The sequence below is a fragment of the Didymella exigua genome (assembly GCF_010094145.1).
Source record: "Didymella exigua CBS 183.55 unplaced genomic scaffold M421scaffold_8, whole genome shotgun sequence".
In the NCBI taxonomy this organism is placed as follows: Eukaryota; Fungi; Ascomycota; class Dothideomycetes; order Pleosporales; family Didymellaceae; genus Didymella; species Didymella exigua.
Genome location: NW_022984782.1, coordinates 447,401 through 469,932, shown reverse-complemented (window position 1 = coordinate 469,932; position 22,532 = coordinate 447,401). Strand labels below are relative to the sequence as shown.

Below are 22,532 nucleotides of genomic sequence, written 5' to 3'. Positions count from 1 at the left end.
TTTGTTTGATTCTGCTGCTGTTGCCGCTACGCTGGTCGGCATCGAGCTTTATACACATCGTGTGATTGTTAGACTCGGTGGGACAGTGCAAGTGTGGAAAAGATCGACACCATCAACTATCCGTCTCGAGTAGCTCGCTGGGCGATCAGCGATATTTGAGATCTCCTTTCGCAGGCTTGGCTGCGGATGACCTGCAAAACAGCGAGATCGTGCATTGCCATGCTAGGTTAGCTCCGGCAGTTGCCTTCCTAGTCCAGGAACTATTGAAGATCTACACGCCTGCATGATCGAGACTGAGGTCGATGAAAGACTTTGCGGGGCAGAGCACATGTTTTAGAGGAACGTGGAAAGTGTCAATCTTGGAGCGAATGGGGAAGGAGGTACCAGTGTCTGACGAAAGTGGCGCCGGTCTTGGTTGAAAGCATCGTGGAATATCAAGCTTGCTTTCACGTTCCTGCTGGAGTAGTGAGTTGAACTTTGAGATACTGCAAAATTCCAAAGATGCATTAGGTAAACAATCAGTCTGCGAGATAGACCACCAGTACACCGGAAAAGCAGGATGTACAACAGCGCTAGGAGGCTTGAACGAGGGATGAGACCGTAAATAGGTGGGTTGCATCAGGCGCCCTTTTAATGTTCACACCGCACACCGTGTGGCCATATTCCAATAACAATCGATGGCGACTGTACGAGTTTGTGGTGTTGAAGACTTGCTGCAGGAACCCCAGCTCCACGCGGCTGAGTGTGGGGCTCGCGTGCAAGGTGCAAGGGTGCATCACTTCCGCTCTCCCCGACATCTGGTCCCCGACGACTGACGTGCCCATGCGCCGAGGAGACATTCCAGCGGCAAGATGGTGCTCTCGTTCATTTTGATACAGAACCGGCAGTGCGTTCACACAGTCCATATACGGCAGAGAAATTGTTGCTGACCAGTCGTCGCAGGGGAAAGACAAGACTGGCGAAGTGGTACGCGCCGTACAGTGTAGGTCCATACGATGAGTAGAACAGACCTAAAGCTGACAGGCACAGGATGAAGAAAAAGTCAAGCTCAAGGGCGAAGTACATGCCCCAATGCTCCTGTTTACCACCGCTCCGCGCCCGCCATCATTCGCAACGCTCTTTACCCACCTCGCTGACCATAGCCCTTGCAGGTCCACCGCCTCATAGCCCCGCGCGACCAAAAGCACCAGTCCAACTTCGTCGAGTTTCGTAACATGTCCAAGATCGTATACCGGCGGTACGCAGGCCTATTTTTCTGCGCGTGTGTGGACACAAACGACAACGAGTTGGCCTACCTCGAGGCAATACACTTTTTTGTTGAGGTGCTGGATGCGTTCTTTGGCAATGTGTGTGAGCTGGATCTTGTGTTTAACTTCTACAAGGTATGTATGTTTGTAGTCTTGCCATGGATTCGTGGGAGATCATGGATGCTATGAAGGCTGCAGAGGAGACATGACGAAGTCGCATTCAGCGGTCGAGGTGCTAACAAAGAGCAGGTGTATGCGATCCTAGATGAGGTATTCCTAGCAGGCGAAATCGAAGAGACGAACAAGCAGGTCGTGCTGACAAGATTGGCGCATCTGGATAAGCTGGAATGAGCGGTATAAAAGGAAAACGGTGACGCAAGCGCAAGCACAACCCCATAAAACCAGTCACTGGGGTTGCACCAAGTTCTAATGTAGTGCGGACAAACTTAAGCAGAGCCTGTTCAAGCGTACATGAACGAGTAATGACTTATCAGGCGATCCGCAGCTATACCTAGTGAAGGAGACCAACATACCCGTAAGCAGCAAGAGATACCACAGAGAATGAATACAGGAAGGAAACGGTCCTAAAATATGTTTGCAAGCTGGGGTTTTCATGAGTATACTGACGTGACACGCGACTGGCGGCGCCACCCCTGCACATCACATGTATGCCCCTCTTCACCAGTATTGGCTTCAGCAGCCGCAACCGTTGTCAGCAAGGGTCGGGAGTAATGTTCACTGAGCCTTTCTCCCACTGGGATATCTTTAAATATCACCGAGTGTAGAATTGGAGCTCCAGTGCCGCGATTCCTTATACTGTAGGTATCATCGACCTTGCATTGGCCGGAGCTCGGACGATTTCAACCATCGTAACAGCCAGATCACCAACTTCGACTTGAAGCCTGCATACGTCTGATTACCCGGACTCCGCCGAAACTATGATATAGCCGCCTCGAACGTTACCTCGCGGCCAACCGTCACTTATCGTCGAACCTCGCCGCCGCCACCGTCTCAAGACGCTCGAGCATAAACATCCCACCGAGTGCAGCACCCCCGCGGCGCAACCATGAGCGACTTCTCGATGTACCACGCCCAAGGACAGGGCTCGCCAAATCCCAATGCGCCACTGAGAAAAGATGACCCCACAAGATGGCACCCGCCCGTCGCCGGGAGCCCTGCTGGCTATCAACAGACTGGCAGCCCGTACACACAAGCTGGAGCTCCGCAGCATGGCTCGCCCGCGCAACAGCAGCAGCCCGTGCAGCAGGAGGGTTACTTTCCCCCGCAAGCGAGTCCGCTGGTCAACCAGGCCGGGACCTATCAGAGCGATTCTCACACGAACATGCTGGCGGGGCAGATGGGAGCAATGGGGCTTGGAGGGGATGCGCCACCAGACCACAGGCGCAAGAAGAAGGACAGGCACGCATACCACAATCTCGAGGGGCCAGGAGGGAGTGCGCAGACCTTCAACGGCATGCAGCAGCCAGGAACGCCTTCGCAGTTCAGCCCGCAAGTCGGCGGTCCACAATGGCAGGAACCACAGATTACACCCGCCATGAGCCAGTTCCCTGCCGCAACGCCACTGTTCTCGCCAGGGAATGCAGCCTCGCCCATGCAGCACGCTGCCCGCGCACATACACCACAGCCAGGGACAGCCGTGCAAGGGTCAGCGCAGGGTAAGGTAGACCCAGACCAGATACCGAGCATACCTAGGTCGCGAGATGCGCCAGCGAATTACTATCTGGACCACATCTACCCGACTATGGAGCATCACATACCGCCTCCCGCCACGGTACCCTTCGTCGCCTACGACCAAGGCAACTCGTCGCCCAAGTTCGCCAGACTGACGCTCAACAACCTCCCTATGTCTGCCGAGGCGCTTTCCGCGACAGCTCTGCCGCTCGGTCTCATACTACAACCGCTTGCCCCACTAGCAGACGGTGAGACCCCCGTACCGGTACTAGACTTTGGCGAGACAGGACCTCCAAGATGCAGAAGATGTCGAGCCTACATCAACCCCTTCATGCAATTCAAGGCCGGCGGCAATAAGCTCGTATGTAACATGTGCACGTTTCCCAACGACGTGCCCGGCGAGTACTTTGCGCCCACAGATACTAGCGGTGTGCGTGTGGATAGGCTACAACGGCCAGAGCTGATGCTTGGCACAGTCGATTACGTCGTGCCGAAGGAGTACTGGGGCCAGAAGGAGCCGGTCGGAATGCGTTACCTGTTCCTGGTCGACGTAACCGCAGAGAGCGTCGAGCGTGGTTTTCTCGACGGCATCTGCGCTGGCATATTGGACTCCCTTTACAATGAAGCAAACGAGGAGGGCGAGACTGCTGAAAGTTCTGTCAAGATCGCCAAGGGCGCAAAGATTGGCATTGTCACTTACGATAAGGAGATGCACTTCTACAACCTCAGCCCAAAGCTGACTACAGCACAAATGCTGGTCATGCCTGATCTCGAGGAGCCTTTCCTGCCCTTCACCGAGGGCCTGTTCGTCGATCCCCTGGAGTCAAAGACGGTCATCACATCTTTGCTGACGTCTCTTCCCAACATGTTCCGAGAATTTAGACACCCTGAGCCGGCTTTGCTTCCTACACTCAATTCAGCAGTGGCTGCCTTGACTGCGACTGGAGGGAAGATCATATGTTCGTTAGGCGCGTTGCCCACCTTTGGCCCAGGAAAGCTCTTCATGCGCGACGACGGCAATGTGCACAATACCGATGCTGAGAAGAAGCTGCTCAAGACAGAGCACCCCGGGTTTACCTCTGTGGCGAAGAAGATGGTAGAGCAAGGCATTGGCTGTGACTTTTTCCTTGCCGCTCCCAGCGGTGGCTACCTCGATATTGCTACAGTTGGTAAGTCCTCTTCTGTGCCACAATTTTGGGCTCTATTGACACGTACCAGGCCACGTATCTGCTACTACTGGCGGCGAAGTCTTCTACTACCCCAACTTCCATTCGCCCCGCGACATCCTCAAGCTGTCAAAGGAGATCACACACACCGTTACGCGAGAAACCGGATATCAAGCGCTGATGAAGGTTCGCTGCTCAAATGGCCTGCAAGTTTCCGGCTACCACGGCAACTACTTCCACCACAACTTCGGTGCAGACCTCGAGTTCGGTACCATTGATGCGGACAAAGCCATTGGTGTTCTGTTTAGCTACGATGGCAAGCTCGACCCTAAACTCGATGCGCACTTCCAAAGCGCGTTGCTTTACACAACAGCTAGCGGCGAGCGCCGTGTCCGCTGCAGCAACGTCGTCGCTAGCGTCAGTCAGAGCGCAGGGGAGTGTATGAAGTTCGTCGACCAAGATGCCGTTATCAACATCATCGCCAAAGAAGCATGCGCACGCATGACTGAGAAGAACCTCAAGGACATTCGCGGTGCCTTGACGGAGAAGACCGTTGATATCCTCGCCGGCTACAGGAAGAACTTCACCGGAAATAGTCCTCCCGGCCAGCTCGTCCTGCCAGAGAACCTGAAGGAGTTCTCTATGTACATGCTCGGTCTGATCAAGTCGCGAGCCTTCAAAGCGGGCAAGGAACCCACAGACCGCCGAGTCCATGACATGCGACTCATCCGCTCGATGGGGCCACTCGAGCTCTCCCTCTATCTCTATCCACGTGTCATTGCAGTGCACGACCTCGACCCTGCCGATGGATTTGCCAACGAAAACGGTCACCTCCGCATGCCCTCGGGCGTGCGCGCCTCGTTCGCCAAGGTCGAAGAGGGCGGTGTGTACATCGTCGACAACGGACAAATCTGCCTGCTCTGGATCCACCAACACGTCTCGCCCAACCTGCTCGAGGACCTCTTCGGGCCCGAACACAACTCTCTGAAATCTCTCGATCCCTTCACTTCCTCTCTGCCGGTACTGGACACGCATCTCAACGCGCAAATGCGGAACATCTTGCAGTATCTCGAAGGCAACAGAGCCTCCAAGGCGCTCACGATTCAGCTTGCGAGACAAGGTTTGGATGGGGCCGAGTACGAGTTTGCGCGGTTGTTGTATGAGGATCGGAACAATGAGGCGCAGAGCTATGTTGATTGGCTGGTTCACGTGCATCGGCACATTCAGCTTGAGGTAAGCCAATGGCACTCCTATCGGTTTGAGGCGCGGCTGAGCGATGAAGCTAATCTGATGTAGCTCGCCGGTCAGAGGAAGAAGAGCGACGACAACGATGGCACGAGTGTGGGGAGCCAGTTTGTCGGCTTGCGCACGCCGTACTGGGGATAGAGGGGGGACAAAATGAAAAGAAGAGGAGAAGGGATGTTCTTCACGTTGCATAGCGATATCTCGAACACAGCGACATTGTTTTGGTGCAACGTCACAGCTCTCCTGGTGTTGTGGATGATCGCAAGATGACAATGACCATGTGCTGGATGTTGGCTCTTCCGCACAGAGGAGCAGCATGGTCAACCAATATTCTGCAAGCGCGCTTCACTGCTAAACATCGCAGACGCTCCTGCTCACAACCAGCGACTTTGAAATCAGCATCGTTGCGACCTCAAGTGGTAGATCAAGAGTAGAAGCCTTTCAGTTTTAACCAGATCTTTTCGATCTTTGTCTGGAACCTGAAACCCCTTCCCTGAGCACGTTTACATCTCCATGTCCACAGCCCCGCAGATCAACTGTAACCTGGTTCGTGAAGGTTTTGGCTAAGTGATGCACGACGCACCCGATATGAGGATGCCACCAGTGCGGTACTTCACCCCATTCGCCGTCGGCACCCGTGCGTCACCGAGCGGGCGTCTGTACTCTGGCACGCGGTGAGCCCGGGCTTGGGTGTGGGATCTCGACGCGCTAGGGGAGGACGTGAAAAGCGGCTTCAACACCGTGTGAAGCCGAAGCCGAAGCCGAAGCCGCGTCTGCAGAGCCGGGGGCGCACAGCACGCTCGTCAAGACCGGGGACCATTTCGGCGCTGCATCAGCGGACTGCGCGCTGGCGATGGAATCGACGATGAAGATGGGGTTCTCGCAGCGGGGGCCCTGGTGGTAGACGCAGATGTTGCCTTTGGCCTGAACGAGCGACCGCAGGTTGTAGCGCACGGGGGGTTGGAGCTGGGTGCAGGCCATGTGCGCAGTGATGGCGTGGCAGGTGCTCTGCGAGCGGAGGCCGTTGCAGACCTTGACCTTGCCGAGGTCGGCGCCGGCGGGGATGGTGAGCTCGTGGCCTGGGGCGGGGGCGGCGATGGAGAGGGCGGCGATGGAGAGGGCGGTAATGGAGAGGGCGACGAGGCTGGTGAGGCTGGTGAGGAGGTGATTGGTGCGCATTGTGCTGCTGGAGCATTTAGTGGTCTTGTCTACGTAGTAGCCGGTAGGTGGGATACATACCTTGGCCGTAGATGAGTGGGATGATGTATGAAGCTGGAACTGCTGAATGCACACCATCGGGATGTTGAGTCGTGGTTGAGTGTACAGAAGATGAAGGAGAAAGAGAGGAGACTCGCAGTGGAATGGGTATTTCTGCAAGCTGCAAACGGGGAGCAAGTGGGTGCAGGATCGTGTGTGAAGCTGAGGAGCGAAGTGACGATGTCGAAATGAGAAAATAAGGAAGCCTCTGCGCTAGCTCGTGTCGCAGTAAAGGAGGGCGAAAGGCGGCAGCGAACAATGCCACGCTGAAAGAGAAACAATGTGCCGTCGAGAAAATGACAACAGCTATGCGTCTGTTCGGCCTTCTTCTTTTACTTCTTACAACATGTGATCATACAAGTATCCTACGGTTCGAGATGGCGGTCAATGTTGTACTGCTTGTACCCGAACCCATCCATCGTAACCCAGTGACCCAGGGCCTCCATCTGTTCCCACACCTTGGGGTACCGCTCCCTGATCCACGCCTCGACGAGTTTCTGCCTCACGCTATTCGTCGTGGTGTTATACCAGTTACTAAGACTACGCCTCTGTTAGTACGATAAGCCGCAATGGCAGCGTGGTGCTTACATGTAGAAATCCGGCTTGTGGCCGAACTCGTCCTCGACGGTCTCCACGAGCGCCACCGCCTCGTCGTGTAGGGCGTTACGCGCGATAGCCGACAGGTAGGCGGTGAAGATTTTCTTGTCGATCTCGATGTCTTGCTCTCTCAGGCGTGCCCAGATCGACTTGGCGTGCTGGTCGCCCCATGGCATGCCCTCGCAGGAACGGAACGCGATGGCGATGCTGTTGTACGAAGGGCCCTCCTTGGACTCGCAGATTTCTCTCCAGAGCTCGAGTGCTTTCTTGTTGGTGCCGCACGAGGCGTGTGCTAGCATCAGCGCGTTGCGTAGTTTTGTGTTCCTCTCGACCTTGAACTCGAGCTTGAGTTGGTTATTGACCAGCTCCAGCGACTCGGCGTCGGCGCATCGAGCAAAGCCGGTAAATGCAGCAATGTAGACGTCACGGTTGGCCTGGTGAGACTCTGCAGTGTGGTTGCGCATGTGGAAGAAGACGTGACACGCCATGTCTGAACGATTGCGCGAAAAGAACTCGTTCATCAGCCGAATGCGGTCCTCGCGGGGCGTCTCCTGGAAAGTGTTCCGCAGGATCTGGTAGGCATCCCAAGCATCCGCTGTGCTGTTTTCCCTGTCCAGGATGAAGTCGCGCAGGCTGTCGGCGATGACAGTTCTTTGATCGGGCGAGTATTGGTAAGCATGTACTTGAAGTAGGTCCATGGCATCGTGTATCTCGACTCGGCGAAGGTGCAGTAAACAGAGCTTTGCAACGGTTTCCGGGGCAAGACGGGCTTTTCGCTCATGCAAGTCGTCCACGATTGCCATGATGTCATCGTAGTGGTGTTGTTTTGACTCGCACAAGACCTGAATGAGCTGATTTACAGCTGCAACGCTGGCCTCTGAGCCCTTGAAGTCGCCTTGCAGATTGTAGTATGCTGCTCTCGCGCCGTCAATGTCCTTAACTGACAAGCGATACTGCATCTGCATGGTGTAGGTCTGCTCGTCCGGCAAGATGCCTCGTTTTTCGCCCATGGAGATGTAGCGCTCAGCGGAGTATGGATCCTGCTTCGACATGGCGAAGTCGACCAAGAGGTTGATGGTATCGATGTCCGGGTAGATCGGGGCCTGTACCTCCTCGGTGCGGCGTATCATTACGTTCATCATCCTATCGACTTCGTCCACACCTTTCCCCAGAGCTGCTGACCACAGGAAGATGGCATCCCATCCCTTCTTGTCCGGGACCTTTTTCTTGGTCAAACCAGCAATGATTTCATGGCCGAACGTCAAGTCGCCGCAAAGCGCACACGCTTTCAGAAGAGCAGTGTAAGTATCCCTGTTGACGCTGGAAGTCTTTTCTTTTGTGTCTCTATGCACAACAACAGGCTGCGAGTACCAAAACTTAGCCGCGTCCAGCTCTCGCCGAGCAGACAGACTGGACACAACAAGCCGCTGTGTAAAGTCCGTGAGAGGCACCGAGCTCTTGGTGAACAGTTCCGTCGTCTCTGCCATTTCGGCGGCGTCGTTTTCGCGCGCGGCTCCAGCGAGCACGCGATTCCAGACATCGCGGGTGACTTTTTTCTTCTTCGCTTCCGTCTCCTCAGAGTACTTGTTGTAGTGTGTTGCGGCAATGTCTCTCGCTTTGGACGAAGCGCCATACAGGCACAGCAACTCTACAAGCTTTGGCCTGATGACGAAGTGCAATTCCTCCTCCTTCGACAGCTGCGCAGCCACGGGTGCCGCCTCTGTGTCTTCTGTATGCTCCATGTCCGTGATATGATCTATCAGAGCTGTGCCGAACTGGACGTGTGGCGTCCCTCCTGTCTCTGGGCATCGTCGGTAATCGACGAGCTCGTCGACCAGCGCAAGAAGCTCCTGCCGCGTGAACCACTGCGCGCCGCCCTCTTGGGGATGCTCCAGCAGATACTTGAAGGTGTTGAGCGCCAGCTCAATGTGCCAGTCCTCCAACGGACCCTTTTTGGTGACGAAGAAGCTCCTCAACGCGTCGGCGAGCTCCTTGTCTGTTGGCGGTCTCACGGACGTCCGCTGTGCATATGCGAGAGCGCTCATCGTCTCGAGTCCGGAGGGGATATCCATCTTCTTGATCTTGCGCCTCGACTTGAACAGGCCGCCGAAAAAGGTCCTCCGCTGCGGCTGGGGCAGCGCTCTGGCGCCATGCTGGGTTACGGCGAAGGGGCGCACAGCTCGCTGCCGACATCCTCGGTACAGAAGCGGCTCATTGGCAATGATGCTGCGGAACACGACGCGGGTCAGGTGGGAAGGCATGGCGGAGGCGGCGACGGTGGGAGGGGACGCTTTAGGACGTTTCCTGTACGCGCACTTCACGTCACCAAACTTTCGAGCTAGCTTCGGGCTTGGCGTTGGCGGACCTCGAAAACGGGGAGCAGCAACGACACGCGGACGGCAACACGTCCACACCAGCCAGCATGTCGTTGCCCACGCGCCTGTTACGGTTCCGGGCGCCAAACGCCGCCGCCAGCAGGACCAGCCTGCGCTGCTTCTCCTCCGGGACCCCGAAGCAGAGGGGTGCGTCGCCAATCTCCGCTGCGCCGTCTCCGAAGCCCATACTGACGCCCACCAGGCTCCTCTGAGGAGATCCTCAACATCCTCAGCGAAAGCAGCGCGGCGCGGCCGTCCGCGCCGAAGAACCCGATCGGATCGACACTGGCGACGCGCATGGCGCGCGACGCAGGGCTTTCGGAGCGCCCGACGCAGACGCGCGAGATGGTCGAGTCGGAGCGGCGCGCGCAGTTCCAGCGGCAGATCTACCGGCGCTGGCAGACGGGGGACATTTACTCGCCGCACGACCTGACGGGCGCCGAGCAGAAGAAGTGGAAGTACGGCCGCAAGAAGCCGCAGAGCGATGCCTTTGACGTCCTGGGCATCAACCCCATCAACGAGTACAAGGTACGACGACAACGGCGACGGCCTCTGGCTGCAGCGACTCTGTACCGACCCGCGGCTGACGCACGCAGAACTTCACAATCATGTCCGAGTACATGACGGAAATGGGCCGCATAAAGCACTCCAAGGACACGGGCCTGCGCCCCAAGAACCAGAGGAAGATTGCAAAGGCCATACGGCGGGCCATTGGCCTGGGGCTGATGCCCAGTGTCCACCGGCATCCGCTGGTCCTCAAGGGCGCCAAGCCGTCACAGTTCATGTAACAGCTGGCATTGTACGATACGACTACATGTAGATTTGATTGTAAGCATAGCCACTTGCGGCCACCTCCGCGTGCAAACGGCAAACGGCAGGTTTGCTGAGAACTAAGGAACGATATTCACAATTCCACCACCAAGACTAGACAGCGGCTTGACATGCACAGTTCCAGTGCGCAATGCTACCTTTTCATTACCATTACCGTCGTCTGATATACACGACGTCATTCACCCCATCATATGCGTGTCCATCGGTATACCATACTGGGCTCTGCCCTGCTAGCTCGAACCAGAAACGCCAAATCTTACACCGGGCATGCAGAGCCGCGCAGACCCCTCAGTCCCGATTTATGACCCTCAAGCTCCTCCGTGGATTGAGCAGCACACCCTTTGTGCCCCAGAAACTCGGCTCCTGCCCATCCAACAGATCCTCCGTGACGCTCCCCACGCTACTCCTCCTCTCCCAATTCATTGCCCCCGCACCGCCGTAGCTCGTATTCTCGCCGCTGCCGCGCCGGATATCAAAGCTGCCCGCCGCCGCGCCGCCGGCAGTGCTACCCGCCACTGTGCCCCGGCCGCGCTCGCTGGAGAACCTGCTGCTGGTGAAGGTGTTGTCGCGCTTCTCCGCCGCGGCCGTCACCGCTGCGGCGTGCTTCTTCCACATGGCGACTTGCTTGCGGTAGATCCAGGCGCAGAAAGCAAAGTAGACGGCGATGGTGGCGAAGACGCCTGCCACGACTCCCGCGACGATGGCGGCGATATTGGGTCCTGAATCGCCGCTCGACCCGTCCGAGGCGACAATCTCCGTGTACAACGCGCCGTTGGGGCCCGTGATGGTGTATGTTATTGCTTTGCCGGTTGCCAAGGGTCCAGCGGTAGGTGTCTGGACGGGCGCGGTGAGGGTGGCGCCGCCCAGAGCACTACCACCAATCGCTTTCTGAACAACCTCTGGGACTTCGTAGCGGTATGACCCTTCAATACCAGCGCTTGCGTTAAAACCACGCTGATTGGCTTGCTGGGCAAGAGGATTGCCGATGCTACCTTCGCCAGTGAAGTCTTGCAATGCCTTCCCGCCGGTGAGTGATGTGAATTGGTCGCTCCACGACAGACTGCTCATGTTGAAGACGTAGATACCGGGACTGTCGCACGACAGCTCCGTTCCGACATAACCTCCAATCACGATCATCTGCCCGTCCCAAACGTGGCAGGAATGCCCAGCACGGGCAGGCGGAACGCTCTGAGAATCTTGGTCGACCTCGATCCAGGTGAACGACGGGACAGACAGAATCCACATGTCATCCTTTTGTGTCTGATTCCCGTATGGCTGCAGGTTCTGACCACCAAACATGTAGATGTTGTACGACGAACCGCTGGGGCATGTCAGCAACAACCAATACCGTCACGAGCTGGGGTACTTACTCAAGTGCAGCTGCGACCACGGCGCATGGATTGACTCGATACGCAGGCATCTTTCCGGATGTACTTTGCTTGTACCACTTCGACTCGGCGATGTCGTATACATCAATAACATTCATTTGTGCCTGCACACTGTTAGCTCGAAAACTCCCTTGAGCCAGCGCTGTACGTACGAAAGTGTCGTTGTCTCCGCCAGTGAAACCAATCAAAAGACCCTCACTACTAAATCCAGGTATGTAGGTCAGGACACCATCAGCGCGCTCCGGGAACGCTCCGGTGTCCTGGATACCACCAGTGGTGATATTTCTGTAGACAGGCTCCTTGTCGGCCACCTTGCCGTTTTTCAGGCTTTCGACTGCATCGTTGGTGTGCCCAGGGAACGTGATCTCAAGCAGACTCTTCAAGTACACGCGTGCAATCTGATTGCTCCAGCCTTCAGTCGTGAAATCATCCAGATGCCCACCAAAATACCAGCCTCTGCCCAAAACAGTGACGCCGAACCCAGCACCCTCGGCAGCCCGCTGGATGCTCTGGCCGTCGCCCTCGGCGTTGGTACCAGCCGAGCTCTTCGGGTCAGCGTGCTCGACCCACGACTTGCTGTCGATCTTGTACTCCCAGATGGAGTTTGGCCCGGGCTTCGCTGCTGGTTTGTCCGAGTACTGGCCGCCGTAGAGCCAGAGCGATTCGTGCGAGGAGTAGAGGTAGCCGAGCGAAACGGCAGGCGGGCCACTAGGTTGAGGCATGCCGGTGAGCGAAGGGTTGGAGATCTGCCACGACTTGGTCAGGTCGAGAGACAGGAAGTCGTTTGCTATGCCTCGTCAGCGAGAGATTCGTGAGCGAACAGGAGGGAACCTACTCCATGTGTCGCTCTGCTGCTGTGCGTCGGTGGTCGTGCGGAACCCGTACATGTACAGCGTACCGTTGACAATAGCACTCTGGCCACTCCAGCGCTTGCACACATCGGTCTGTGCATCTGCTCTCTCGACGAGCGTCGATCTTTCTGCTACCGATGTGATGCTACCTAGTGGAACAGAGCTTCCGTATACACCGAGCGGTGCGATCGAGATCATCTGGATGATGGGCAGCATCAGAGCCAGCACGATCGCAAAGAAGCCTGCACGGTATAGCTTCGAGTTCGACATGGCGTAAGACGACGGGCTGGTGGAGCTCGGTCGTGAGATTTCATCCTCCTCGTCCACCGACTCCCAATCGCTTTCATCATCGGCTTCGTCGATGCCCTCTCTTTCCCCAAACACGCTGTTTCTGCTGCGAAATCTGACCGTCCTCGATGGTCGTTGCCGTCTGAATGCTTGCTCGGTCACGAGTATGGGTGCCGGGCTACGCTTCGTGCGGATCGTGTGCTCATCAACGAGCCCAACTTCTGTGAATATCGAACGGCGGCGGCCACTCGCAGTGGCAGGCTGAGATCGTACTTGCTCCATTGCTTTCGTCAGCGCAAGAACGATCCAGGTGCACGATTGATGTGGAAGGAGCGAAGCGCTAGTCGACACCAATCCTGAATCTAGAGAAAAGGGTCAACGGCGCATACGCCGTGTAAGCAGAGTAGCCTCGCGGCCGTCTGGCGAGGGATGGGTGGCGAAGCGAGAGGTGCTGATTTGCGTGCAGCAGGAAGGTCAAACAAGGCTCCACAGAATGACACTGGCCAGTACTGTTCGCAAGGTAGAACCCTCGGGCAATCGAGACGAAACAAACAGATGCTGGAAAGCGCGGCCTGGGGATGCGAGGGTGGATATGCTGCAGCGCCCTCTTTCCCGCAGTCCGGTTGCATGCCATGCCGTGCCGTCTGCTGTGAGGTCGACGGCGGACGCACGTCATGGGGCTGCTCGTAACGGCAGTGATCAGACTCTGGCATTCGGTTGGCTTTCAAAATGCCCCGGCCAGCTCTTGTAACAGACACTAGCGAAGTGGGACCACATCAGGGCAACGCTGCTACAGCCCAGCCTGCTTCTGCGGTCGCTCTCCCGCCGACGTAGGCACGATGATATCGCGGGCATGCACCTCGATTTGTGCCTGTATAGTCAATTCCTGCTGTTGCCCAATTGTCGCTTCCTGGAACCGTCGCAGGGGTTTCTATTCAAGGGCTCCTGCACGCCCGCAAATCAATAATGCGAGGCATTACACAAGCATTGCCCATGCCCAATTCGTGCACACCCATCGTATCCGGGTCCTCTAGCGCTTCACCTGATGTTAAGGATGCAGCTTACAGACGCGCTACCCAACGGAGATTTCAGTAGCATGACCCTTTTCTATTTTGGGCGCCTAGCGTCCGTTGAACATCCACCACACTGCAAGGGATGAGGCTGTGTCTCTGGTGCTCAGCACTCGGTTTCGACAAAGACGTGCAGAGCTTGGAGCACAGCGTACGCAGTCAGGCAGTACGGCATTTGTGCTAGAAGCGGTGAGGCTCGAGAAGTCCGACTTTCGGGTGCAGCCGTCCCGTCCGTCGTACGCTGCAGTGCTCACAGCACGAGCACTGCCACCCACGAGCACTGCCACCTACTGTGCGACCTCAGCTTCTCGACATGCGTATACCTCGCGATTTGCGAGGAATGGTGAGGCGATCCGGCGCCGGTGAGTACGGACCGTCGCTGCTGATCAGGAGCACGCAGGGTGATGGAAGCGCTCAATGCATTGCCACGCCACCTTCTAGAACAAATCGAAGATACAAGAGCAGAGCACCCGCGAGCCTGCGCAAGCTGCTCGCACGAGACACAAATCTCCGTCTACGCCGAGGGGTCTTATAGACTGTATTGCTTACACACGTCGCTCGCTTCAATCATCCTGGACACCGCCTGCTCGCCCGCTCGTTGCGCGCGGCAAATGCTTGAACCCACCGTCCTGCATCTCGGGGAACGAGTTGGCTGTCGCGGCCTTCATCTTTGCGTACGACACGTCGATCTGGAAGCCTGGTGTATCCTCGGGCGTGATGATTCGGTGGTCAGCCTGCACCGTCAGTCACGCCTCCGTCAGCCAGCAATAAGGCAGTCAACATACCGTCGTAATCCTCCAGCTCATATGCTCATGTAGATATCTTCCCACGGTCCCCTCATCGAGGCTCGACAAGTCTCCCGCCCTCAGGCGATCTTCCAGTGCGTTCGTCATGGCAACGACTCCGTTGGCATCGCCCGGAGCCGTTAAGATGACATCGCCCGCATATCCCATGCTCTGGAATCCGGTAAAGCCGACGAAACTCCCGTTGCGCATCCACACAGTTGCATCGTACGAAGACCCAGCTGTTGCCGCATCTGTGGGACCCAAGAAGACAAAGATCTTGTACCCACCCTCTGAGCCAGACTTTCGCACCCTGATGTTGGCGAAGTACTGGTACTGACACGGACTGTTTTCTTGGGGACTGCTGATTTGAATCGACCGGCGGTCGTTGTAAGCATATCCCTTGTTAGGTGAAGTCGAAGGGAGAGGATCACCCAGTTTCCATGAGAACTGCGACGTTGCGTCGTTGCCGTACAACCGATTGACCCTCATCACAAGAGTATCGTCCGCCGAAAGACCAACGAGCTCCGGATATGTGTACCCAAAGATAGTGTGGTCCCGCACATTCGCTGAAGTCCAGAAGTCTCCTGCTTTGCTGCGGTGGAAAGGATGTAGAGGCGTGTTCTCATCTGCATAGGCCCCGGCCTCCGAGGTAAAAGTCGCCGTCGGATTGGAGTGCTTCGTCACCCAGCTATCAGGATTCAGCGCCTGCCAAACAGCCGTCATGCGGTCGATGTTCGCATGCAGCAGCCAAAACACGGGATCGAACGCCGAGTATGCGGCATTGGTCATGTGGCCTGGTCCGGAGCTGCCGACGGTGTTATGGATCGTGTCGTGCACCGATTCAAGACTGTCGAGGACACCGCCGAGCGAGACCATGTTGTTACTGATATTATGATAGTTCTTCTGCATCGCCATCATCTGGTACGTGCGTTGCCGGAGATTGCCCAGGTTGAGATCGAGTTGAGATGCGATCATTGAGTTCTGGCTCTGTGCATCCGCCCACCTGCTTGTGGGATAGCGTAGGGTTGTCGGCCAGTGCGTCCATGGGAGTTTGCCCTTGTCCGTTCAGCGTGCAAAACAAGTCGTCTTGGAAATAGGCGACTTACGAAGAGCTCCTTGCCTGGCATTGGGTGAAAAGTGTACGAGTAGAGAGGGTTGGGTATGGTGGTCTTGGCCGAGCGCGTCCCATCTGGAATCTCGACTTCAATGGTCGCCCGTTGCACACTCCCTGTTGCAGTCAGTCAAAACCGCATTCACGTGCCAGCAGCACGACTCACAAGGATATGATCCTGTGCCAACAGGAGGCACAGCAGCAGCATCCCAGAACGGTAGCCTTAGCGCAGGCAGCGCAGCAGTCATACGCGCCTTGAACTCACCCTCCGGGAACTCAGCAATGACCGTACGGGCAGAAATGAAGATCCATTCCTACGATGTTAAGCTGATTGTATGTCAGGCGTCGTTTTACCAGCTCACCTCGACCAGAGCAAGGAATGGCCGATGCCATGTTGGGAACAGATTACTGCTGTGGTGGCAGTATCCCTCTTTGTATCCTTCTGGAGGCTGTGAGCGTCCTGCAACACCATCCCACGATATGAACGGCCGACCGTGAATGCCTGGTATTGATCAGCAGAGACAGCATCCTAGTGATCCACCGAAGCATACCAGCGATTTGGAAGTACGAGAACTTGTCATCTTGGCTCGTGTTCTGCCACCGCTGAAGGCCGAGCAGGTATACATTGAACAGGTCTGGGTTCCGTTGCAGCTCGCGGATCTCTAGTCGAGGAGCTGTAGTGTTAATACCCTGTCCAGGGACACCCAGTACCGGGTAGACGTCATCCTGCCGTCGTATGTGAGGGTGGATGTTGGTCACGACGTGCCGTCTTCGATGTGCGCGCACGATCTTGGCCTGTGTCGACGAGCACAGCACTCCAAATACGAAAAGTAGCTGCAGTGCTCTCAGCATCGACACGGGCGCCATGCCGAATATTGATATCCCGAGGCTGTAGATGTCAGTTTGGAATACGGCCAGCTGACGCCAATGGTCGGCGGGCTGTTGAAGAAGAAGAAGAAGAAGCTTTACGGTGTGCTGCAGGGCTTGTAAAAGGGGATTTCCGCACTGCACCGCGAGTCAAAAGGGGAGAGCGCTCAATTGCGTCAACGTGCCATACGTGCCACATGGAGCGTTCAGCTCCTGAGGAAGCACATCCCCGGGCCGCGAAAGCAATGGATTCACGTTAGCATGGCGCACACTGTCTCAACCCGTGTCACCGCGAGCGTCGTCTCGATCCATAACGCGAGATTGCAGCGCTCAGTGGGGTTCGAGAACAGGCTTTCTGGGGTTGACGCGACGCGGTCGCGACGTCTGTCGATCGGGTCGATCGCTTGCCTGTGTCGGCTGGGATGGAATGACTGGACCCTTCTCCGTTGCGAATACATCAATGTCAGGAGGCAAACTAGCTGTCGATACGAGTTGATGTGATTGGGCCTTTAATGCTTCCCACACAGGGTATCCCGTGGGGGGAGACGTGTTGCACGCGCGAGTTCCCAAAGCAGACAGCCATACGAGCGAACGTGACTATCTGGGCGAAGCCACGACGTTGCGCCTTGCTGAGGGGGTAGCTGTGCGACACTGCGTACCCTCCGACGACACGAGTCTTATCTGACGGTATCGATGCGGGCATAGCTGGCTGCATGTTCTGGGCATATCCAGGGCCAAGGCTGGTCAAGGGCAGGAACGAGGTTGCGCAATGAATGAAGCTTCAGCCACCACCGCAGCTCGCCGGCTTGATTGGCTCGGATGGTCACACCACCACGGCACGTTCAGCCTCTGTGATTGTACGACCGCACGTGAACCAGAATTTGATTGCTGCAAGACACATACGAATACCGCGCTGAGATCCGATAGCCTGCTCGGAGGCAACGGGGAAGCATGCAGCCGAGATCAGACATGGCAGTGATTGACCTTGTCGTAGACACATGTGAAAGCGCCATGGCCGCGCTCGTCTGAAACTTGGGATTCTCATCTCGTACCTATACAAACAGCAAAGGGAGCCTGGGGCCCAACAGAAGCCACCGAGGCTCGTGTAGTGATACTCCATTCTCCGTTCGCCGATTCGCGAGCGATCTAAACAAACCATCGCCAGCACCAAGCGGGTTGTCTTGCCTCGAAGGAATGCCAATGAGACTCAATTATCCACGTCGCCACCCATTTCCTCGTGGAAAGCGTCGCCAAACGCCGAATCGTCCACCAGATCGCCCAGACCCATGCTGTCGTCCTGTCCGAAGTCTGCTAGGGCATCACCCGCAGAATCGTCTCCGGTGAAGTTGGTGAAGTCGGGAACGCTGTCGAACATGCTGCCCACGTCGACATCAACCGACGACTGGCCCAGTGTGTTTTGGTCGTTCGTTGTGTTGTTGTTTGCGGTCGGTGGGGGATTGTTGCTCGACTGCTGGGCGTGGCTCGCTTGCTCGTCCACCACAACCCAGTCATTGCCGGCCTTGTCGTCTGCGTTTGTCATACCGGACATCTCAACATCCAGATCCAGGAGATCGTCGCCGGTATCGTCGAGATGCGGTGTTTGCTGATCGAAGGTCTGTTGCTGAGCCTGGTTACCCGAGAGCAGGTTGGGTGTTCCGACTGCTGACTGCGATTGACTTGGGGGCTGGGACATGTGCGGCATCGATATGTTTCCAGGTGTGCCTCCCAAAGACCCAGTGCCGTACTGGTCGAGCAGGCTGGCCGCGGTGTTGTCAAAGTCTGAAGCTCCGTCGTTGTTGGGACCGTTCGAGGCGCCGTTGGAGCTCGGCTGTGTCCCGTTGCCGTTGGTTTGTGTCTTCTGGGGCGGAGATGGCTGCCTTTCGATGAACCCGCCCTTGTCCACACAAACCACCGACTTCTTGGCATCAAACTTGACGTTCAATGACTTCTCCAGATCCTGAACAACACCTTCTGACGGGTCCGGGCCTTCGTCATCACTTGCTGGCAAGCGTGACAGGTCCCGCAACCTCCTCTCGGCCTTGATGTAGGTTCGTGTGCGCTTCAGTTGTGCCATTTTGCGCGCATGGTCGGCCTTCATCTTGTCGATCTCGGCCTGTTCGTTCTTCGTGTACTCGGCCACTCGCTTCTCAAAGGCCTTGAGGTGGTCTGGGTTCATCTTGTAGTAGTCTTTGATCTTGTAGCCGTCCTTTGCAGTGTCCGGGGTCTCAGCCCCTGGCACATCCAGGATGCCGGCTGTCAGAGGAGCGAGCTCGCCCATAAGACCCAGGCCAAGGTCGATCGGCGCAATGTTCCCGACGGCGTATGGCGAGGAGAAGATTTCCTCCATCCATTCGTGATGCTGCTTGTATCGCGACAGGCTGATCTCGCGGGGGGTCAGAAAGTCAAAGGCGTCCTGTGTAGCATTCTCCTCGTCCTCCAGGGAAGTATCTGGCAGCGCTGCTCCAGCAACCGGCGGGCGCGCTTGTGCGGGTGCGGGGCCACGCATGCGCTTGGCGGGCGGTGGCTGCGCGGCATAGGGCCGGCCGGGCTGCATGGGGTTGTAGTAGGGCTGCTGTTGTTGGCGCATGGCTGCTTGCTGTCCGAACTCGACCTTGGGCCAGTTGGATGCATCGTGCAGCATAAACTCTTTGCGCATGAGCGGTCCGGCGGCCTGGAGCTGGGCTCGCATCTGCAGCGTGGCCTGGGTCTCGCGTGGAACGGGGATCTGGCCGGCGGCGAGTCTGTGTTGCTGGTCCGCGGGCCTGTAGTATACCAGCCACAGGTTCGGGTCGAAGCTGCCGGGCCCTGCAGTGAGGCGGTATCGGTATCGGGAGTGCACGGCGAACGGCTCGTGGGGATAGTGGTAGCCCGTGTTGTGGACCAACACCTGCAGTGTCTACGCGGAGTCAGCCAGGCGTTACAGACGGCAGGCCACGCGGGCGCATACGTAGCCGCGGATGGGCATGTCAAAGGCCTGCTCGGGGTCTGCCCAGACCATGCCGTCAGAGGCAAAGTGCGTCGCCATCCTCGGAGGCTGCCATGTGAGGATGACGGTGCCATCTTGCGGCGGCGATGCGAAGAAGGTCCAGGCGACGGGCGAGCTGTCGCGCACTATCTGCGGTCCCTTGGTGAGGTATTCGACCGCCTGCTCCGGTCGCAGCTGGGGCAGGGAGGGGAATCGGTATGACGACACCAGATGGACGTGCGCGAGCTGTGTTGTTAGCCGTTGTCGAACTGGTTGAGCTGGTCAAGCTGCCCTGGCCAGCTGCCGGCGCACTCACGAGGTGGTTCGGCACCTGCGCGCTGGGGTCGCCGCCGCCAGCATTATACGCCTGGTTCATGCCGTACATGTCGATCAACGTGACGCGACAACAATGCCGCGCGATTCAGATATCACAGATGTGTTGTGGGCGGACGCGAATGCTCGGAACGCTGGGGGTGCATCTTTGGCGCGTTGCAGCGGCGCATCGCGATTCGCGACTTCCACGCCAAGAACGCACGGTCCATGCAACAGTTGCTCAGGGCATCAGGTCCAGCTGGACAGTCACTTCTATTGGGGTACCATGTGCTTTGGGGCATCATGTGCTTTGGGGCATCATGTGCTTTGGGGCATCATGTGCTGAAGTATTGGCTCCCTCGAAACTCGGGGAAGATGCAAATTCACAGACTGCACTCAGTCCCGAAAAACCTCCTCCCTCGTCGGTGCCTCTTTCCGCCGCAGCGCGACAAAGTACGCCTCTTTGGATGCCTGCTTACCGTCAGTCAAATCTTGTATATGGACATGGGAAGAAACGTCGGGCTGGACGTACAGCGCGTGACGACTCGGGCTTCTCCCGCGACACCTTTGCAAACAGGCGCTTCAGCTTGGTCTCAAAGGCCTTGTCTTCAGAGCCCTGGTAAAACTTGCAGAGAAAATGACCCCCAGTCTTCAGCGTGTCGAATGCGAACGTCAGTGCAGCCATGCACAAGTCCTGCTACGTCAGCCATGGTCTCCATGTGTAGAGGCTGACCATACCATGCTCCCTGCGTGATCTCTGAACGAGTTGCCGCTGGTGTTCATCATCCTAAAGTACGGGTCACTAAGGCTCTTCTTGTAGAAGCCGGCGACTTGGTCCCAGGGTTCTGACATGTCACTGAGCACCACATCGACAACTCGGCCGCTGCGAAGATCCCGCTCTTTGACAGAGAGCTTTGCTTCTGAGCCGCTCTCCGTGTCTTCTGCTAGTCGCTCCGTCTCGACGCCCTCCATGTGTGCCTGCCTCTCAATGTCGATGTACCCGCGCTCCATCTCGTCCACCTGCTCTTCAGTGAGCCCATCGGGCTCCTCTGACATTGTCCGTTTGCGCGGACGACCGAGAGTGGGGTCTCGGACGTAGGCTCGAACGTCGTCTTGGATATCCGGAGACAGGAAGTTGCCTTGGATCGTGGAAACGCCTCGTGGAGGCTGGGCTGGGATGACATCGATGCCTATGACGCGTCCGTCAGGCGCCGTGCGGTTCACAGCGACCTGCGACCACGAGCCTGGTGCAAAGCCCTTGGCACATCAGCACCGTCTTACGGGTATAGGTTCAGAGCATACAAGATCAACGACAGTCTGTCCAGGCTGAAACAGCTTGTGCTTCTCATTCAGCTACAGCACATCAGCACGCAAACTACGCAGCGAATCCAGCCGACTACCTCGAGCAACTTGAAGGCAGCGCGACTCTTCAGACCCTGCACGCGGGCTTCGCGAGCAAAGGGGTCATTGCCCTGACGCGTCTTCCACCTGGTCGAGGACGAGGACGCATGGCGAGCGCGTGGCGCATTGAGTTGACTCGGCGTGCGACCGGAGCGACAGCTAGCTGCAAGGCACAATGGCCCTGTTACGGTGCCAGGCTCTAGCAATACGCTGTCTGTGAGCTGGCGGAAGACTCGTCGTGAAAGCATGAAGAAGGTGCGGTCGAGCAGCAAGCACCATAGCTCCCAAAAGTTTGGGAGCCGCGGCTGCACTTGCCCTCGGATCGCCTTGATCTTAGCTCGCCTCCGCGACCATTTCGACCATTGCAACACCAACAATCAGGCGAAGACGCACCCTTTGGATACAGCCTTGTATCCTCAGCCCGCCTGCCTCGCCACCAGAGTGTAACATGGAGAGCGAATCTCTCCTCGGCATGTCGCCGTCTGACACGAGCTGTTCTTCAGCTTCTGCACGAGGTCCAGTCTACCCATCGACAGGTGTCATGCTCCTGGCATCCGCCTCTCCCACGCTGAGCCTTGGATGTTTACCGGTAGCGGGCTCGTCCGGTGAGTGAGCTGAGACACGGGCCATGAGCAGGTATTGCTGGCACATGTCGTTGTCCAGACACGCAGGGCGCTCGACTTGACCGGAGAGTCTGCTTGTCCGCAGGGTGCCGGGATTTGCCTGAGATGATGACGAACAGGCAGGAAAAGTCAGTGAGCAGAAAGCCGGGTGCTGGGGTTTCTAGGCTTCGAGGGGTTTCTAGGCTTCGAGGGGTTTCAGGGGTTGTCACAGTGTTTGCGCGATGCAAGGACAACATATTGCTGCACATGCTGCACACCTTCCAGAGAGGACTTGAATCGGCATGTACATCATTATCAGTGCAAATGCTGCATAGCTCAGTGCAAGTGCTGCAGCTCAGTGCAAGTGCTGCGGCTCAGTGCAAGTGCTGCAGCTCAGTGCAAGTGCTGTGGCTCAGTGCAAGTGCTGCATAGCTCAGTGTCAGCACCGTCAGATGCACGAGGGCGGCCTCGAGGCAACAGGG

At 57.0% G+C, this 22,532-nt stretch overlaps 9 protein-coding genes across 9 annotated transcripts; 3 read left to right on the top strand and 6 right to left on the bottom strand.

Annotated features, from left to right (window-relative positions):
* The first annotated feature begins 797 nt into the window (after window positions 1–797).
* On the top strand, window positions 798–1,833 carry M421DRAFT_418716 (AP-2 complex subunit sigma). The gene is made up of 5 exons (XM_033591885.1): window positions 798–886; window positions 943–982; window positions 1,030–1,059; window positions 1,152–1,382; window positions 1,497–1,833. Exons 1-5 carry the CDS (start codon window positions 852–854, stop codon window positions 1,596–1,598), a joined length of 438 nt encoding a protein of 145 aa, XP_033450641.1. The 5' UTR covers window positions 798–851; the 3' UTR covers window positions 1,599–1,833.
* Window positions 1,834–1,955: 122 nt separating this feature from the next.
* M421DRAFT_418714 (uncharacterized protein) lies at window positions 1,956–5,790 on the top strand. Its single transcript, XM_033591884.1, has 3 exons — window positions 1,956–4,108; window positions 4,158–5,338; window positions 5,402–5,790. Exons 1-3 carry the CDS (start codon window positions 2,314–2,316, stop codon window positions 5,489–5,491), a joined length of 3,066 nt encoding a protein of 1,021 aa, XP_033450640.1. The 5' UTR covers window positions 1,956–2,313; the 3' UTR covers window positions 5,492–5,790.
* A 268-nt stretch (window positions 5,791–6,058) lies between these two features.
* Window positions 6,059–6,529, bottom strand: M421DRAFT_90937 (uncharacterized protein; the record flags this gene model as incomplete). Its single annotated transcript, XM_033597898.1, has 1 exon — window positions 6,059–6,529. The coding sequence occupies one exon, from the start codon at window positions 6,527–6,529 to the stop codon at window positions 6,059–6,061; it is 471 nt and encodes a 156-aa protein (XP_033450639.1).
* A 156-nt stretch (window positions 6,530–6,685) lies between these two features.
* Window positions 6,686–9,488, bottom strand: M421DRAFT_418712 (uncharacterized protein). Its single transcript, XM_033591883.1, has 2 exons — window positions 7,196–9,488; window positions 6,686–7,147 (listed from the first exon to the last, which is right to left on the bottom strand). The coding sequence occupies exons 1-2, from the start codon at window positions 9,463–9,465 to the stop codon at window positions 6,973–6,975; spliced, it is 2,445 nt and encodes an 814-aa protein (XP_033450638.1). The 5' UTR covers window positions 9,466–9,488; the 3' UTR covers window positions 6,686–6,972.
* Window positions 9,489–9,626: 138 nt separating this feature from the next.
* M421DRAFT_99729 (ribosomal protein S18) lies at window positions 9,627–10,367 on the top strand (the record flags this gene model as incomplete). Its single annotated transcript, XM_033598789.1, has 3 exons — window positions 9,627–9,728; window positions 9,793–10,107; window positions 10,176–10,367. 3 exons carry the CDS (start codon window positions 9,627–9,629, stop codon window positions 10,365–10,367), a joined length of 609 nt encoding a protein of 202 aa, XP_033450637.1.
* A 331-nt stretch (window positions 10,368–10,698) lies between these two features.
* M421DRAFT_58337 (uncharacterized protein) lies at window positions 10,699–13,219 on the bottom strand (the record flags this gene model as incomplete). Its single annotated transcript, XM_033595590.1, has 4 exons — window positions 10,699–11,731; window positions 11,781–11,902; window positions 11,951–12,585; window positions 12,634–13,219. The coding sequence occupies 4 exons, from the start codon at window positions 13,217–13,219 to the stop codon at window positions 10,699–10,701; spliced, it is 2,376 nt and encodes a 791-aa protein (XP_033450636.1).
* A 1,351-nt stretch (window positions 13,220–14,570) lies between these two features.
* M421DRAFT_58916 (Di-copper centre-containing protein) lies at window positions 14,571–16,755 on the bottom strand (the record flags this gene model as incomplete). Its single annotated transcript, XM_033595641.1, has 6 exons — window positions 14,571–14,741; window positions 14,793–15,848; window positions 15,899–16,016; window positions 16,066–16,217; window positions 16,266–16,405; window positions 16,455–16,755. The coding sequence occupies 6 exons, from the start codon at window positions 16,753–16,755 to the stop codon at window positions 14,571–14,573; spliced, it is 1,938 nt and encodes a 645-aa protein (XP_033450635.1).
* Window positions 16,756–17,977: 1,222 nt separating this feature from the next.
* M421DRAFT_58802 (DUF1750-domain-containing protein) lies at window positions 17,978–20,120 on the bottom strand (the record flags this gene model as incomplete). The annotated part of the gene is made up of 3 exons (XM_033595633.1): window positions 17,978–19,666; window positions 19,718–19,981; window positions 20,052–20,120. 3 exons carry the CDS (start codon window positions 20,118–20,120, stop codon window positions 17,978–17,980), a joined length of 2,022 nt encoding a protein of 673 aa, XP_033450634.1.
* Window positions 20,121–20,281: 161 nt separating this feature from the next.
* On the bottom strand, window positions 20,282–21,936 carry M421DRAFT_373041 (ribosomal RNA methyltransferase MRM2). The gene is made up of 6 exons (XM_033589767.1): window positions 21,448–21,936; window positions 21,350–21,400; window positions 20,898–21,304; window positions 20,786–20,834; window positions 20,580–20,741; window positions 20,282–20,518 (listed from the first exon to the last, which is right to left on the bottom strand). Exons 1-6 carry the CDS (start codon window positions 21,694–21,696, stop codon window positions 20,444–20,446), a joined length of 993 nt encoding a protein of 330 aa, XP_033450633.1. The 5' UTR covers window positions 21,697–21,936; the 3' UTR covers window positions 20,282–20,443.
* Window positions 21,937–22,532: the final 596 nt, after the last annotated feature.

Bases quoted from the DNA above. Each gene is read 5' to 3' on its own strand.
- M421DRAFT_418716 (XM_033591885.1), top strand. From the start codon at position 852: ATGGTGCTCTCGTTCATTTTGATACAGAACCGGCA. The intron at 887-942 runs GTGCGTTCACAC...CAGTCGTCGCAG, and splicing joins ATTTTGATACAGAACCGGCA to GGGAAAGACAAGACTGGCGA. The intron at 1,060-1,151 runs GTACATGCCCCA...TAGCCCTTGCAG, and splicing joins AAGTCAAGCTCAAGGGCGAA to GTCCACCGCCTCATAGCCCC.
- M421DRAFT_418714 (XM_033591884.1), top strand. From the start codon at position 2,314: ATGAGCGACTTCTCGATGTACCACGCCCAAGGACAGGGCTCGCCAAAT. The intron at 4,109-4,157 runs GTAAGTCCTCTT...GACACGTACCAG, and splicing joins CCTCGATATTGCTACAGTTG to GCCACGTATCTGCTACTACT. The intron at 5,339-5,401 runs GTAAGCCAATGG...AATCTGATGTAG, and splicing joins ATCGGCACATTCAGCTTGAG to CTCGCCGGTCAGAGGAAGAA.
- M421DRAFT_418712 (XM_033591883.1), bottom strand. From the start codon at position 9,465: ATGCCTTCCCACCTGACCCGCGTCGTGTTCCGCAGCATCATTGCCAAT. The intron at 7,148-7,195 runs GTAAGCACCACG...ACAGAGGCGTAG, and splicing joins CACAAGCCGGATTTCTACAT to TCTTAGTAACTGGTATAACA.
- M421DRAFT_373041 (XM_033589767.1), bottom strand. From the start codon at position 21,696: ATGCTTTCACGACGAGTCTTCCGCCAGCTCACAGACAGCGTATTGCTA. The intron at 21,305-21,349 runs GTATGCTCTGAA...TGATGTGCCAAG, and splicing joins GACAGACTGTCGTTGATCTT to GGCTTTGCACCAGGCTCGTG. The intron at 20,742-20,785 runs GTATGGTCAGCC...CTGACGTAGCAG, and splicing joins GAGATCACGCAGGGAGCATG to GACTTGTGCATGGCTGCACT.